Below are 13,888 nucleotides of genomic sequence, written 5' to 3' on the forward strand. Positions count from 1 at the left end.
GGTATTGTCAACACATACCTCCTGGCTGATCTTACTTTAAAATGGAGGGGCTCTCTCAGAGAGCTGGGCCAGTGAGGTGTATGACAGGACTACTGGTATAGCTAACAAAACACAGCTCTACGCGTTCCATATAACTTGTTAAGCTGCTGGGAAAATTGTGGTTCTGTTGAGCTAGAATAAAGGAAAATTTAACTCTGGACATAGAGGAAAGGTAATATCTTTGTGGCAGTCAGCATATTCCTGAGGTGAGGGAAAGCAATTAAAGGTGGTGATGTAAAGGGAGTTGATAGCGTATTCTGTTACTGGAAATACTGAACTGTTAGAGAGATGTGACTGCTCTGCAAACCTATTTCCTCTGGGGAAAAATTGTAGTTAATTTTCTTTAGGGCTCTCTCCTTGCTTCAAGATATGAAACTGAGCTAGTGCATGAAATCTTAATGCTGTGCTGATCCTTATGCACATCATCATCATAATGAATTCAAATTATATCTCTGACAGGAGAGCTGGTAGTTAAGCACACTACATGGATGTTCTCTTTTTTTATTGTTATTCCCTGCTAGTCCAAGACAATGAATTGGGAAATCTGCCCTACTTGCGGAAATTATGTCAGAAATGTTACAGTACTAAAATCAGGACTCTTGTGAGTCTGACACGTTGTGGGGGAGGGCAGTGAACGTAAACCAGAATTATTTTGCTTGGCCCTGGGAAATGGCTTTTAGATTAGGGTATGTGGACAGGATCCTCAGCTACTGTAAATAGACATAAACTCTCTTTCAATCAGTGAGGATCACCAGCTGAGGATTGGGACCATCATATTTTCAGAAGGTGGAAGCTGAAGTTTCTGTGCAAAGGAATTGTGCATTTGAGTACTCAGATCAAGAAATTCTGCATCAAATGCAGGTGCACACATCTGTAAGGGTTTTGAGGGGTTTCAGTCATTTTATAGGAAGAATGTTGGAAACTTTCCTTTGTAATCCCTATGATCAGAATTTTGCTGTTTTTAAATATCTGGCAGTCAGTGGGAAGCAGCTATAAAATCTGAATGCCGATTTAACAGCAGAACACTAGAACAATATAATATCACAGGAAAGCTTTCAGCATGTTATGGAACTGAGACTTACACCCTGAAATTAGAGAGGAGGAATGTCTGAAATAAATATTCCTCCCCTAGGTTCTGAGTGGGACCTGGGGTCAACCTTGTATCCCAGACTCTACCAAATTTAATTTGGAGCAGTATACTGTACTGGGAGTACTATGATTTGCTGATAGTATGAACAATTTTTTACAAATCTAGTCCTGAGTTACTTGGTTGACTACCTCTGCCCATGTAATCCTCTAAGGCAATTGAGGTCCAACAGGCTCTTTGCTCTCTCCCAAAGAGAAATGGTAAAGTGAGGCAAAACAATTCGTTGAAACAAAGTTGAAATTTTGAATTTGTTTCCATTTTGCAGAATTTGTAAAGGAATGGGTTTTTTTTCTTTCTTAAAAACATTCTGAAATTTTTTTTGATAATTTTTGAAATTTTGAAATTTTAGTTTTTTCCACTTTTGCCTTTTTTGAAACTGCAAAAAAAATTGATGTCCATTGTTTCCTTCACTTTTTCATTTTTTCGTTTCTTCTTTTGCTACTCTGTAATTTTTCATAACTTCTTCAACTTTGGGAAGTTATTAACTATCAAAAGGAGGAAAGAAAAGAAGAAACGCCCCTAGACATCATTTATTCTCTTTCATTCCATGGCAGAATGAGATCAAGGAAAAAGGAGAAGGAAATGATTGATTTTTCATTAAAAACTGGAAATATTGGATGTACTTTTCACTGAAGTTTTTGATTTTGAAAAAAGGCCATTTATCTTTCTTTTAAATTATTTTTCAGATGAAAAATATCAACCAGCTCTTGTCCTAAAGTTCCACCTGATCAGGCTGAGGGTGTAGTTTTCTAGTACCAGGGCCATGCCTGTGGAAACTGCTAACTTCCCCAAACAGAGTAGGGAGGGTATTTCTATGGCACCAACCCTGTGCATCAGCCAGAAATAGATGAGATCATATGCCACTGAAGTTTATACACTCCAGGAACCACAGAAACTCCTCCTGAGAGCAAACCCTCTTTCCTGTTCCCCTGTCCTCCAACACAGACTGTAGCTTAGCTGTAAATGGAAACACATTACAGAGAGACCGGTCTGAATACGAAATTTATTAACAGTGATACTGTAGTGTGCAGCATGTTCTTCATTTAAAAAGCAAATTTGTAAAGAAAGCTAATGAGTAAAGCACCCTGCTGATTGCTAAATTACCTACTTTCTACTAGAACTGGAAGAATGAAGATGGCTCTGTATACAATTTTATTGTAAATTAGCATTTCAGATGCAAAACTTCTCATTTAAATATATTGCTGAATGAATTTAAATTTGGCAGATGTGTAAGCTTTTAATTTCCTTTATTACAAATGCCATATTTTGCTGTATGTCAGCCAACAGTTATCATTAATCAGAACCACACTTATTGTATTTAAACCATGGGCGTGAGTTAAAGCTATTACAAAACTTTAGTGCAAGATCAATTAAAACAAGTTGCCATCTGAATGTACTGTGCATGCTCTCGCTCTCTCTCTCTCGCAGCTAACCTCCCAGTTAGATGAAGAAAAATGTAAGTTTTGTAAATACGGGATGAGATGCAGGAGTCTGCAGAAAATCTGTTACACAGTTAAAAACTTTTAAGTAATCACCAAAAGTTACCATTAAAATTGAGATTTAGAACACTAGGAGGTAGGAATGTGGGGCTAGTTAACAACAGATGCTAGACTTAGACTGCAGATTCAAGTGTATAATTAGATATAGAAGGAGCTGGAGCAGACTAAGCATTCGGTCCAATGGCATAAGATCTGCATTGTCAGCTATCATGTAAGCCAGTTGCAGTATCGATGGACTCTTAGCATCTAACTTATGCCACATTAGCCAAGATATTCAGGCTGTTGCTATTACAGTATTACCCTTTTGTTCACTCCTCCCTGCCACATACACCAAAAGAAAAGAGACAGCTGCATGTTGTCAGCAAATTATCCAGTTTCAGAGTTGTGCAGGCTTTTAGCCATGTGACTCGTTTGGACTTTTACAGTGAGTCATACAGCTTTGAACTCTGCACATATGTGTGTTTCATATGTTACATGCTGGGTAACAACAGGAGAGGACTCTATGTTTCTACAATAAACAGCTCTTTGTTAAGAGAACTATTTACAGAGGTGCAGCTAGCATTCTAGCCATTTGCACACAGGCTGGCTTTCTGGTGCCACCTGCAACCTGGGCTCCTCCCTCTAAATTCCATGCAGGTTGCTGCACTGTGGGCCCATAGTTTGGTTCGAAAGTAGAGGCAAGCATATTTGGTGATGGAAGGAAGGAATTAAGCTGCAACTCTAACATCTTGTGCCCTACTTTCTCACATCTCTCTTGTAAGGATTTGCTTCTCTTTACTCTGAGGATGTAAATCCTCTTGGTGTTTGGTCTAGACCAGTGGTTCTCAAACTTTTTTTTTTCCGCAGACCGCTTGAAAATTGCTGAGGGTCTCGGCGGACCACTTAATGATCTTTCCAACTGTTGTTTGTACCCATTAGCTAACTATTGTAAAGTGCTTTGGATAAAAGCACTATATATAAAAAAACCTTCATAATAATTAACGATTTTTTTGTTCTACAAATAATAGCGCACAACTCATATTTTCCTATCAGTAGTCTTACCTTTCTAATGCGATGGATGTGCCCTCTCTCCCCCGCTGCGGCAGTCCCTGAGCTGGGGCTGAGAAGGAGGGGGTCTCTCCCTCTCTCCCTCACCACAGCAGCCACAGAGCTGAGGCTGGGAAGGAGGGCCATCTCTCCCTGGCAGCTGCAGCCCTGGAGCTGGGGAAAATCGCCTCTTTCTCTGGCCACCACAGCCCCACATATCCTAAATGCCCTCCACCCCCTCTTCTCACCCCACTGCCCCCTCCCAGCTACCCCCTATTCCCCTCAAGGCCACCACCTCGCCTTACATATCTCCAAGGTCCAGGCACCTAATTAATGGAGCCATGCTTGCGCAGCTCAACTAATTAGGTGGGTGGCCCTTCATTCTCTCCTGTGCGGCCGCCCAGGCACCCACCTTAGAGGAACTATCTGCGGACCACCTCAATGGAACTCGCAGACCACAGTTTGAGAACCTCTGGTCTAGACTGACCTTGTAGAGGACTGTGCCTTCAAGAAACCTGATACATCATGAAGAATGACTGGTGTTGGGTAAGGGTGGGAGATGTGCAATGTGACCTCTGGAAAGCTGCAACAAAAGTCTGCTTGCTGAAGCATAAACATTATCTGATAGTTGTCTGTGTGTCTGATAACAAACTGAGGACTCTACAGACATTTGTATTCTCTTCTCTTCAGGTTGTATACTATTCTTCCCTAAATTCTCAAACACAGCAACTGTTAACATAAATGTGAGTCAGTATAATTTTACCCCAGAAACAAAGGTCTACCCCAGCTGTCACATAGGCTCATGGCAAAACTTCCATTGTTTTCAATCGAAACAGGATCAGACCCTAAATTTGGGGAAGAGAGTTACTAAGATAGGGACAGCATATCAGGATATGTGTGTGGAAAGAAGGGCAAACGATTTATCTGCATTGCTGTTTGAATTATGTGTTTTGTTTGTGGTCAGTTCATTTTGGGGTATAAACACACTTACCTCTAATGTAAGCAGGATCTTTCCCTTTCAGATCAGAGTTTATTTTCATACTCCATTATTTCTTTTTTTGCCCACCCCTCAGTCTCCACACTAACTGGGCCTCAGTATTCAAAAGTTGCTAATGATTTGGGGTGCTTCACCGTGTGATGCCCAACTTGAGATAACTGAAAATGGCCTCATTTTCACAGGGCTCATACTCAGCCAATTTAGTGTAGCTCCCGAGAAGAATTAGAATAAATTGGGTACAGGCAGGGATGGAGAAGTTTGGCATGGATCTTCTTTGGAATAGAGTAGCAGGAATGAGAAAAAACTGTGTGGGCTTTGAGGGAGTTTGTACAAACTCTTCTTTGACCTGAGAACTAGTGCTGCATGACTCACTGAGCTGCTGGAATTGGTGAAAATTCTCTCTGTACCAGAATAATGGAAGTGACACACTTAGCATCTTGGTCTGAATTTGTCACCATCATGAGAGACAGGTTACACAAGCAAAGGAAATCACTGTCTTTCTGTCTAAGTGCAAAACTTAGCTAAAGAGACTGAGCAGTTAAAAAAGGAGAGAAATAATAATACTTAACATCTATCCAGCATTTGTCATCCCTAAAGCATTAATTCATGAAGCCTCAAAACACTCCAATGAGGTAGGTATTATTTTTATATCCTTATTGACCAGATGATAATCCTAAAGTAGGGAGGGTAAGTCACTTGCCCAAAAGCAAAAAGAAAAGGAATCTGACTCAGAGGCTGGATTAGTGCACACAAGTTCCTGCTCCCAGTCCTGTGTTCAGGCTGCTAGATTTAAAAAATGCAATCAACTGCAGGCTGAAGCTAGGCACAGTTCTCCCCATAAACATTTAATGGAGCAAAACCACAACATTTTCTCAGCCTCTCTTGCAATGCTTGTGATAAGGACCATTTTCCTTATCCTGTTGCTCTCTTGTGTTTAGGTTTTCTGCACCAGATCCTGTTGCTGTAGCTAAGTCATGTGTATGTTGAATGTTTTCTTTTTATCTGCACTACTTATTATTGGTTTGTTTTTTGTTTTTTTGTTGTTGTTGTTTTTTGCCATTTCAGGGTTGCGATACCCAATCTTCCGCTGTGTAAATAGAATCTCTCATGAGGAGGTGTCTGAGAGCTATTGTGACACCAGCACCAAGCCCACTCCAGAAGAAGAAGCCTGTAACATCTTCCCGTGCCCAGCCTTGTAAGATAGTGCCAGAAAATACACTGGGAAATGAAAGCAGCAGTGTCACTGAAGCTTTGCACAAAGGAGGGTAGCTGTTTAAATAGGACTCTAGGGTGAACATCTCAAGTATTTTCCACTTGTGACATGGAGTGCAGTTGATGGGTTCCCCTGTCAGAGGTGGTTTTTATTTCTTTATATGAAGTGGCAGCCATAGCACCTTATCCTCCATTACAGCACTGTTATCCCATGTGAGATAAGGGAGTTAGGAGAGATTGGCAGTCATTTACTCTGGGTTAAATGCAGCCATTCCTCAACAGGTATGATGGTTGAGGGTGCACTGCCCCTGCAGTCTCTCCCCTAGTCTCTCCCTTGGTGCTCTTTCCAAGAGAGAAGCCTCTACCTGCACTTCTCCTAGAGCAGAACTCCACGGTTTACACCACTTTAGACTGAATCAACAGGTTAGGTTCCCATTTGTACCGGGCGAGTGGTGCTTTCTACATTATATTCCTTTGCAGTCCCTCACGAGTGCACCCTGGTGACAGGTTCTGCTGCCTTCACCTCTCTGGGTGCAACCCCACCCCATTCTACCACTGAGCCCCCCAGCTTCTAACCATGTTGATACGACAGGCCCAAATGTACAGGTACCTGCAAGACATTTCCTTCTGGGAGCCTGTGATCAGCAGCTGATTAAGGTAACTCAGAACAGCTCCTTCCAAACAGCACACTGTGTATTCACCCAAGGATATATAGCAAGCAGATAAAAGGGTTAACACTACAGAGGGTCTTGTCTAGGCTTGGAGACAAGGGATAAGCTTTAGGTGAGCCTATACTGCCTCAGTGTACGCTGCGGGGCCTCTGTCTTGACTGATTGCTCCTGCTGCAATCTCTGCCTCTCTCTGTCAGTTTCTCTACACACACACTTCCTCTCCGGGCAGGGAGTTTTAAGGTTTGCTATCATTTTTGATCTTAGGGCCTCTGGCCTGGGAAAAATAGGACTGTGACCTGGCTGGAGCCAGGTGGTCACTTCCCAGTAATAGCCCATCCAATGTTCTCTAGTCTAAAGGACTACTGGAATACTTTCCCCAGAGATATCTGATCTCTAGTCACAGCTTTGTTTCCTGCTTGTCCTTCCTAATCACCTTTAATTCAAGCTTTAAGTTTTAATTCAACTCTGTCTAATCAGACGGAATACGGTCAATCAGGTAAACTGGGATGCCTGCCGTGCTGATGATAAATGATACAGCTGTCTCCCTCATTCTCCACAACAAGTCTAAAGTTAACAGTGTGAAGGGCTTTTGTACTAGCAATGCACTAACCTCCCTGAGCATGACACTAAAAATGACACAGAATGAAAATATGTATATTAACAAAACAAATACATATATGCAATCTTAATGGAAAGGAATCTTATTGTCACTTAAATGAAATGCATCTATTCATTGTTTTTATATGTAAGTTAATGCCCATTTAGATGATCCATCTATCATTCCTCCTCGGAACAACTGTCTTGTTACGGCTCTCCCTGTGTCATGTCCAGAAAGTCTGTTAGCTCCTCAGGGCAGGCATCTTGCTTTTACATGTTTTGGAAAGTACTAATAAAGTAATCAGAAATAATATATATTGCTAGACAATTTCTAAAAATACACTCTGATCACTATGTACCCAGTTCTGCAACTCTTACATATTTAATAGCATAACTCCTCACCCTACAAGTAGACCCTTTGTAAGTATGCAGTGGTCCCCTACATAAAGGATACATATTATTTATTTCAATATTCAACAAAAGACAAAACAGAGGTTTAAATGATAGTATAAGACATATTTTAGTCCAAATGCATATAATCAGAATTGAAATGAGATGAATGTCTACAATATGGCAATATCTTTATTAACAGTGGATCATTATTATGTTCTCCTTTTTCTTTTCTCTGTTAGCTGGGATATAGGGGAGTGGTCTGAGTGCAGTAAAACATGTGGCCTTGGTATGCAGCACCGACAAGTCCTGTGCCGACAAGTGTATGCCAATCGTACGCTGATGGTTCAGCAATACCGATGCCATCACTTGGAGAAGCCAGAAACAACCAGCACATGCCAGCTGAAGATTTGCAGTGAATGGCAAATTCAGACAGAGTGGACTTCGGTAAATGGGAAAGAGTGGTTCATGTGGAGTATGAAACCTCAGGGGAGCCGCGGTGGAGTGGAACATTCCTCCAGAGATCTTTACTCAGATGTGATTTGGATTACATTTGGCTTTGACTAAACACCACAGAGGGGAAAGTGGGAAAGCTTTCAAAATAGGTAGTAGGTGAGCTTAGACAATTTAAACAAGCCATGTGGTTATGACCAATTAAAACTTGTTGTTTAGGACCAGAGAGAATAGAAAAAAGGGACAGGGTAGACATATACTTAGTTAATTAAAATATCATTCAGAGTGCTTTGCAAGGTCAATGTATTTATCTGCGTTTTTAGCGAGGGAAGACCTGATAAAGGCTTGTTTTATAGTTCAGGGGCATATGTTATTATCCAGCGTGTGATTCTTATGTAGGGTTCATTATTGTCTGTTTTGGTGGTAAGAAGCAGTAGCTGGTTAAGGTTTTTTTGTTTTTATTTTTATTCAGTTGTATTTTGAATAATATTTAAATGCAAGGGCACCTAGAGGCTTGGATGGGTGGTTTTGTTTTGTTTTTTTAAATACGTATGAAGCAAAGTAAAGAAATATTATAAATCAAATACTGCTTTAGTAATTTTAGCTGATGATATGAAATGGCAATCGAAATAAAATTTGGTGATTGATTTATTCTCCTTCCTCCCCCCCTCTCCCCCACCAAAAAAGAATCCTTTGGCATCAGGAGGAAAGGATCTACTGTAATGAGAGAGGCATTTAAGTTTGGAAGCTTTGTGGTTTAAATAGAGCATTTATTGTGTTAACCTACTGGAGTTCAAGTAGGTTTTCACTTTGGAGACAGCTCCCTGATTTTAAAAATGCATCTTAAGGAATTTAGTGCAGTGCCATTTTTCCCAACACAGAAACATAAATGACAGATGCTTTGATCTGATTCTGGTTAGAAAAGATGGCACTTCTGATTTAAGGAAGCTTCCAGACAGTGTGACCTAGTGGAAAGAGTACTGGACTGGAACTCAGAAGACCCTGGTTCCATTTCTGGGTCTGTTCCCAGACTGCTGGGTGACCTTGGGCAAGCCACTTCATCTCTCTGTGCCTCCGGAAGATGGGGATCATGATACTGATCTTTGTAAAGTGCTTTGATTTCTGTGGATGACAAGAGCTATGTAAAAGCTGGGTGTTCTCATTATCGTCATTATTGGTGTTACTCTAGTACATTACTGACTTGTTTCACGAACCTAACCTGAATTTCTGCAAGTATCTTGGAGTCAGGGATTGGAGAAATAGACGCAATCCATATATAAGCGATGCTCTTACTGCTAGACACTTTTGTGGCTTTCGCATTTGCTTAGATAGGAAAGTGAGGAGCGTGTCCCTATGGGGAAAATGAATGTTCCAATTGCTGGCACTAATCATTTGCAGCCATGTGTATAATCATTAAATTTAAAAACAACAACATCGTACGTTAAGAGAATGTTAAGTCTGCAAACTCAAGCACTCAGAAGTTAGGAAATGCCAAATATAAGGCTGCCTGTGCAACCTTAATTTGTACTCCTTGTGTGTATGTGTTATCATGCAGCCTTTAATTACATGGTCACATAGTATTTGATGATAGAGCAATAGGAGCACTGGCAGGGCAGGGTCCTATCCAGGTGTTCAGTTTGGGGGCACAACAGGCCGTGGAGTTCCTTAGGCAGGACTCCTTATCTGCCTCTCTTTGCCCTGATGATCTGAGCTGCATACATCGCCAGGCAAAGATGCTGCTGGCTGCTGTATGGAGCAGCACTCCATACAGAGAGGCCAGAGAAGAGCAGGGAAGGGGTGTCTTTCAGTTGAGGATCAGGAGCAGCTGTGCTCCTTTGAGTTACTCTTTGCTTTATCTCCTGCCCAGGAGTGCAGCTCAAAAGCATGCAGAGTATGTGGAAACCTTGAGACAACCTTTCTGGACCTCAGAGGGCTGGCTAGTTTCTGTGCATTGTAACAAGGCTTCCCAGTGCAGCAGAACCACACCAGTCCCAATGTGGTTAGGTTCTTTATGGTCATGGCAGTGTTTGGCCCTATATTTTTAATTTTTATCTTTCCAAATTCACCTACATGATGCATTGGAATGAGACCCACATCTATAAAACTATTGAAATATCTCCCCTGAACAACCAGTATTTCTTCAGCTCATGTAGATTTTTGCACATATGGGATTGCAGGTAAATGGATAGATGATCTCCAGCTAGACCTGGACTGTAGTTGCTAGGTCTTGAATGTAGTGCTGACGCAAAGTCTGTTTCATTACAGTGTTCGGTGCCATGTGGAGTGGGGCAGAGGACCCGAGATGTAAAGTGTGTAAGCAATCTTGGAGACATTGTTGATGACGAGGAATGTAATATGAAGCTACGGCCAAATGACATAGAAAACTGTGACATGGGGCCCTGTGCTAAGAGCTGGTTCCTCACGGAGTGGAGTGACAGGGTAAGACTTTCCACGGTTTTCTTGTAAACTGTCCCATTCACCCTTTTGAGACATAAGAATTGAGTAATTTAACCTAAGTGCAACAGAATATAAAATATCAATCATAAAAGATACTTGTACTTTTACTGAATTGTTTTAATCTATAACATAGGCAGGTGCAGATAAAGAAAAGATAAACTGGTTCCTGAGCTTGTTTTAGGTTCAAGAAGTGATAAAAAGGACAAGAGTGTGGGCTGAAGTCGCAAAGTCTGGATTTGGAATCTGATCTGAATCTAGACTTCCCTAAAGATTGGGTGTGTTCAGATTTATTTGTTTTGCTTTGGTTAGGCCTGAGTCCCTCAGTTTGGATCCAGATACTGCCCAAATGTTCTTCTGGGTAGGGAGGTTTCAGATTTGGTGTTCTGGTTTGAGCCCATTCAATAAAATATTAGCTGGCCCCTACAAAGCCATAGAAATGACTCCTTGGAGCTCCAGAAAGGTTCTCTCAAAGTTTCCACATCTTAGGGAAGTTGGATGTATGTTTTGTTCCAATGCTGCATACGCAGGATCAGACTGCTGTCAACAGAGAGATGCTGATTTACACCATCTGATGATCTAGCCTAGGGAATTTGTTTAATAGTTGTAACATATTATTTCATTAAGACTTACAGGATAGGCATAGCTAACACCAACAAAATATTTTAGTCCCTCTTATGGGTTGCATAGCAGATCTTATCCATACACAAGTCAAACTCCAGTGTTTATTGTGCATAGCTTACTCCGTTGGCCAGTCCTTACACACACAGGCAGATAGTCACGTTCAGAGGAAATACTTGTAAGATTTTATATATACTCCTCAGTGATATTCAATCCACTGTGACACTTTGCGGTCCAACAGTTCTTGTTCAGAGGTCATGTCGAGTGCTGACCAGCCTGATTTGCCTGAGGCAACATGGGAGTGTACTGAATGAACTTAGCGGAGCCACCGGGATCTTCTCATTTCTCTCTGTGATGATGTGTTCTGGCAGTGTAGTAACATGAATGCAAACATTGCAGAGTCTAGTGTGTCATGCTACAAATTTTAATCCCATGATGGGATCATTTTATGATTCTCTGTGACTCAGTTTGATGACATAGAGGCTTTCCAGCTCTTCAGAGTTCAGTACTCCTTAAATTTTAGACATTTTCTAGCAGAGAGTAGGAAGAGGTGCTCAATTAAAACTAACTCCTGAGTCACGTCTTCAAAGCATCATTGGAAAAAATTATCAGAATCTTACTAGGATCTGAATGACAAAACTCCAGGCTGAGCGTTTCTTTTCAAATAGATTTGTTGAGAGAGAATCATAGTGCTTCAATGGAATATTATAGAAGTCATCGTTTGACAGCAATATTATTTACCAGTCTCTCCATAGACTAATTAACTGCCTCGTCAATGCAATTAACTTTTGAGGCATATTTTTGCGGGGGAGAATGTCTCATTGCATCTTAGAACATTTAAACTTTTAGAGGAAGTTGCTAGTCACTCAGGATAATGTTAATGTACATTCTTACGTGGACTAACCCAGAAGTTAACAGCTAAGGTATATCCTATTGCTGTATTATAAACCACAAAGTGCCTTTCTATGTTTGTTTTTCTAGTGTGTAGAGCTGGATTCCTTGTAAAATGTTATTCAAGTGATATTTTATGTGTGTGAAAGAAAAAAAGCAGTTTATCCTCAAAGATAAAAAAGCTTAACTAGCCCTTTGAGAACATGCTGGGCCAGATCCTCAGCTGGTTTAACTTGCTGTAGCTGCATTGACTTCAGTGAAGCGCATCTTTACCAGCTGGGGGTCTAACTCTCTATTTTTTCTTCTCCAAGCATGGCACTTTCATTTCTGCAAAATTAAAAATGTGACTTTTTAAATAGCTGAAAATGTTTATTTTCAAAAATTAAAATAAATAAAAACAGTTTGCATGCTGGGAGAAAGCTTTTGAATCTAGAATCATGTTTTTAAATTTTAATGTATATATTTATGTATGTTAAGTGAGAGCCTAGAGATGAAATATCTTATGTTGAAAACTTTATTTTTTTTCTACTGTGGCTGTTTTAAAGTTGGATAATAAATAATGGGCTTGTAACCTTTTCAGCGTATGGAAGTAAGTGAACTAATTAATGATTTCCAAATGTTTGCTACTGTGGTTGGCATAATTTAGCAGCAACTCTGCCAGCAGTGCATTTAGTTAGATTTGTGAAAAGAATAAAAGGAAAAGGATTCTTCTCTACATGAATCAGAAAAAAATACAGGCCAAAATTTTCAAATTAGATCCTTGCCTTAGACACCTGTATAAGATATTCAAAGGTGCTGAACAGTAGCAACTCCTGTTGAAATCAATGGGAGCTCTGTGTGCTCTGCAAATCTGTCCCTTTGGCCAAAAATTTTATTTTTGCATGTCAAATACTACTTTAGTGATTCAGCAGCCTCTTTCCCCTTTGATCAGGTGTGTTTCTGTTTAAGGGCATTTAGGTGGACAGTTTGAAATGATATGGAAATGAGCACTGCCAGATTTGCAGGCTTTGTATCTTTAACTCTAATTTCCTAAAGCAACTTTTAAAAAAAAAATTTTAAGCCAAGCCACAATTCAGCAATAAGTGTAGATCAGCAGTGGGTGACCCACAAATAGTTCAGATAAGCAGCCAAAAGTTCAGAGGCTGAAATAAAGCTTATTTAAATCTCCTGAGTCTGCAAAAGAGTGGTAGAAATCTCACAAGAACAGACCTTCTTTATGAGATTTATTACATGTCTACCTCCACTCCCAGCTGGAAATACCACAGAACAGTCTTTCTCATTGTATTGTGGCCCTTGTGGCTGGAAACCATAAGTGAAAGAACTTATAAGCTTTCACAACTTTGGAACCTTAAAATGCTTCAGTTCAATTGTGTTTACAGCAGGAGGTGAAGATTTGGTCCTTATTTTTCTGAACAAGTTTTGCAGTTACTTAGTGTATATGGATGTATATTCACCATATGAATAGATAAGGTGGCCAAGGTAATCTTTTATGGGAGCAACTTCTCTGGGTATTGACATCTCTGCTTTCAATTCCTGTATGCATTGGTGCTCAATACAGCTCAGTCATTATTATCTGCTACAGTGGGAGGGGTCCAATACCTAAGCAAAAATTACATTTACAAGGAGCTAGATGCCTGGGAGAGAGAGAAACTGAAGTCTTTGGGGACTGGGGCTTGACTGTCCAGCCAGGGCTAGAGCAGGAGGCAGACTGCAAAGAGGGAATGAGCCTGGATAACTAAGGAAATATAGCCTAGACAAACTTACTATAATGCAGGTACATAACTGGTTGGAAAATCATACTTGGAGAATTGTTATCAATGGTTCACAATCAAGCTGCAAGGGCATATTGAATGGGGTCCCGCAGGGATCTGTCCTGGTTCTATTTGATAGC

The 13,888-nt window shown here is 40.6% G+C and overlaps 1 protein-coding gene across 3 annotated transcripts in view; it reads left to right on the top strand.

The window, feature by feature from the left end:
* The window catches only part of THSD4 (thrombospondin type 1 domain containing 4), a 622,386-nt gene that overhangs the window by 554,116 nt on the left and 54,382 nt on the right, over positions 1-13,888 (top strand). For all 3 annotated transcript variants that reach the window (XM_073303716.1, XM_073303717.1, XM_073303719.1), the window contains 3 exons: positions 5,774-5,903; positions 7,821-8,025; positions 10,297-10,470. In XM_073303716.1, coding sequence (XP_073159817.1) covers positions 5,774-5,903; positions 7,821-8,025; positions 10,297-10,470 — 509 coding nt within the window. The remainder of the gene's footprint in view (positions 1-5,773; positions 5,904-7,820; positions 8,026-10,296; positions 10,471-13,888) is intronic.

This window comes from Lepidochelys kempii, chromosome 10 (genome assembly GCF_965140265.1).
Source record: "Lepidochelys kempii isolate rLepKem1 chromosome 10, rLepKem1.hap2, whole genome shotgun sequence".
Taxonomy (NCBI): domain Eukaryota; kingdom Metazoa; phylum Chordata; order Testudines; family Cheloniidae; genus Lepidochelys; species Lepidochelys kempii.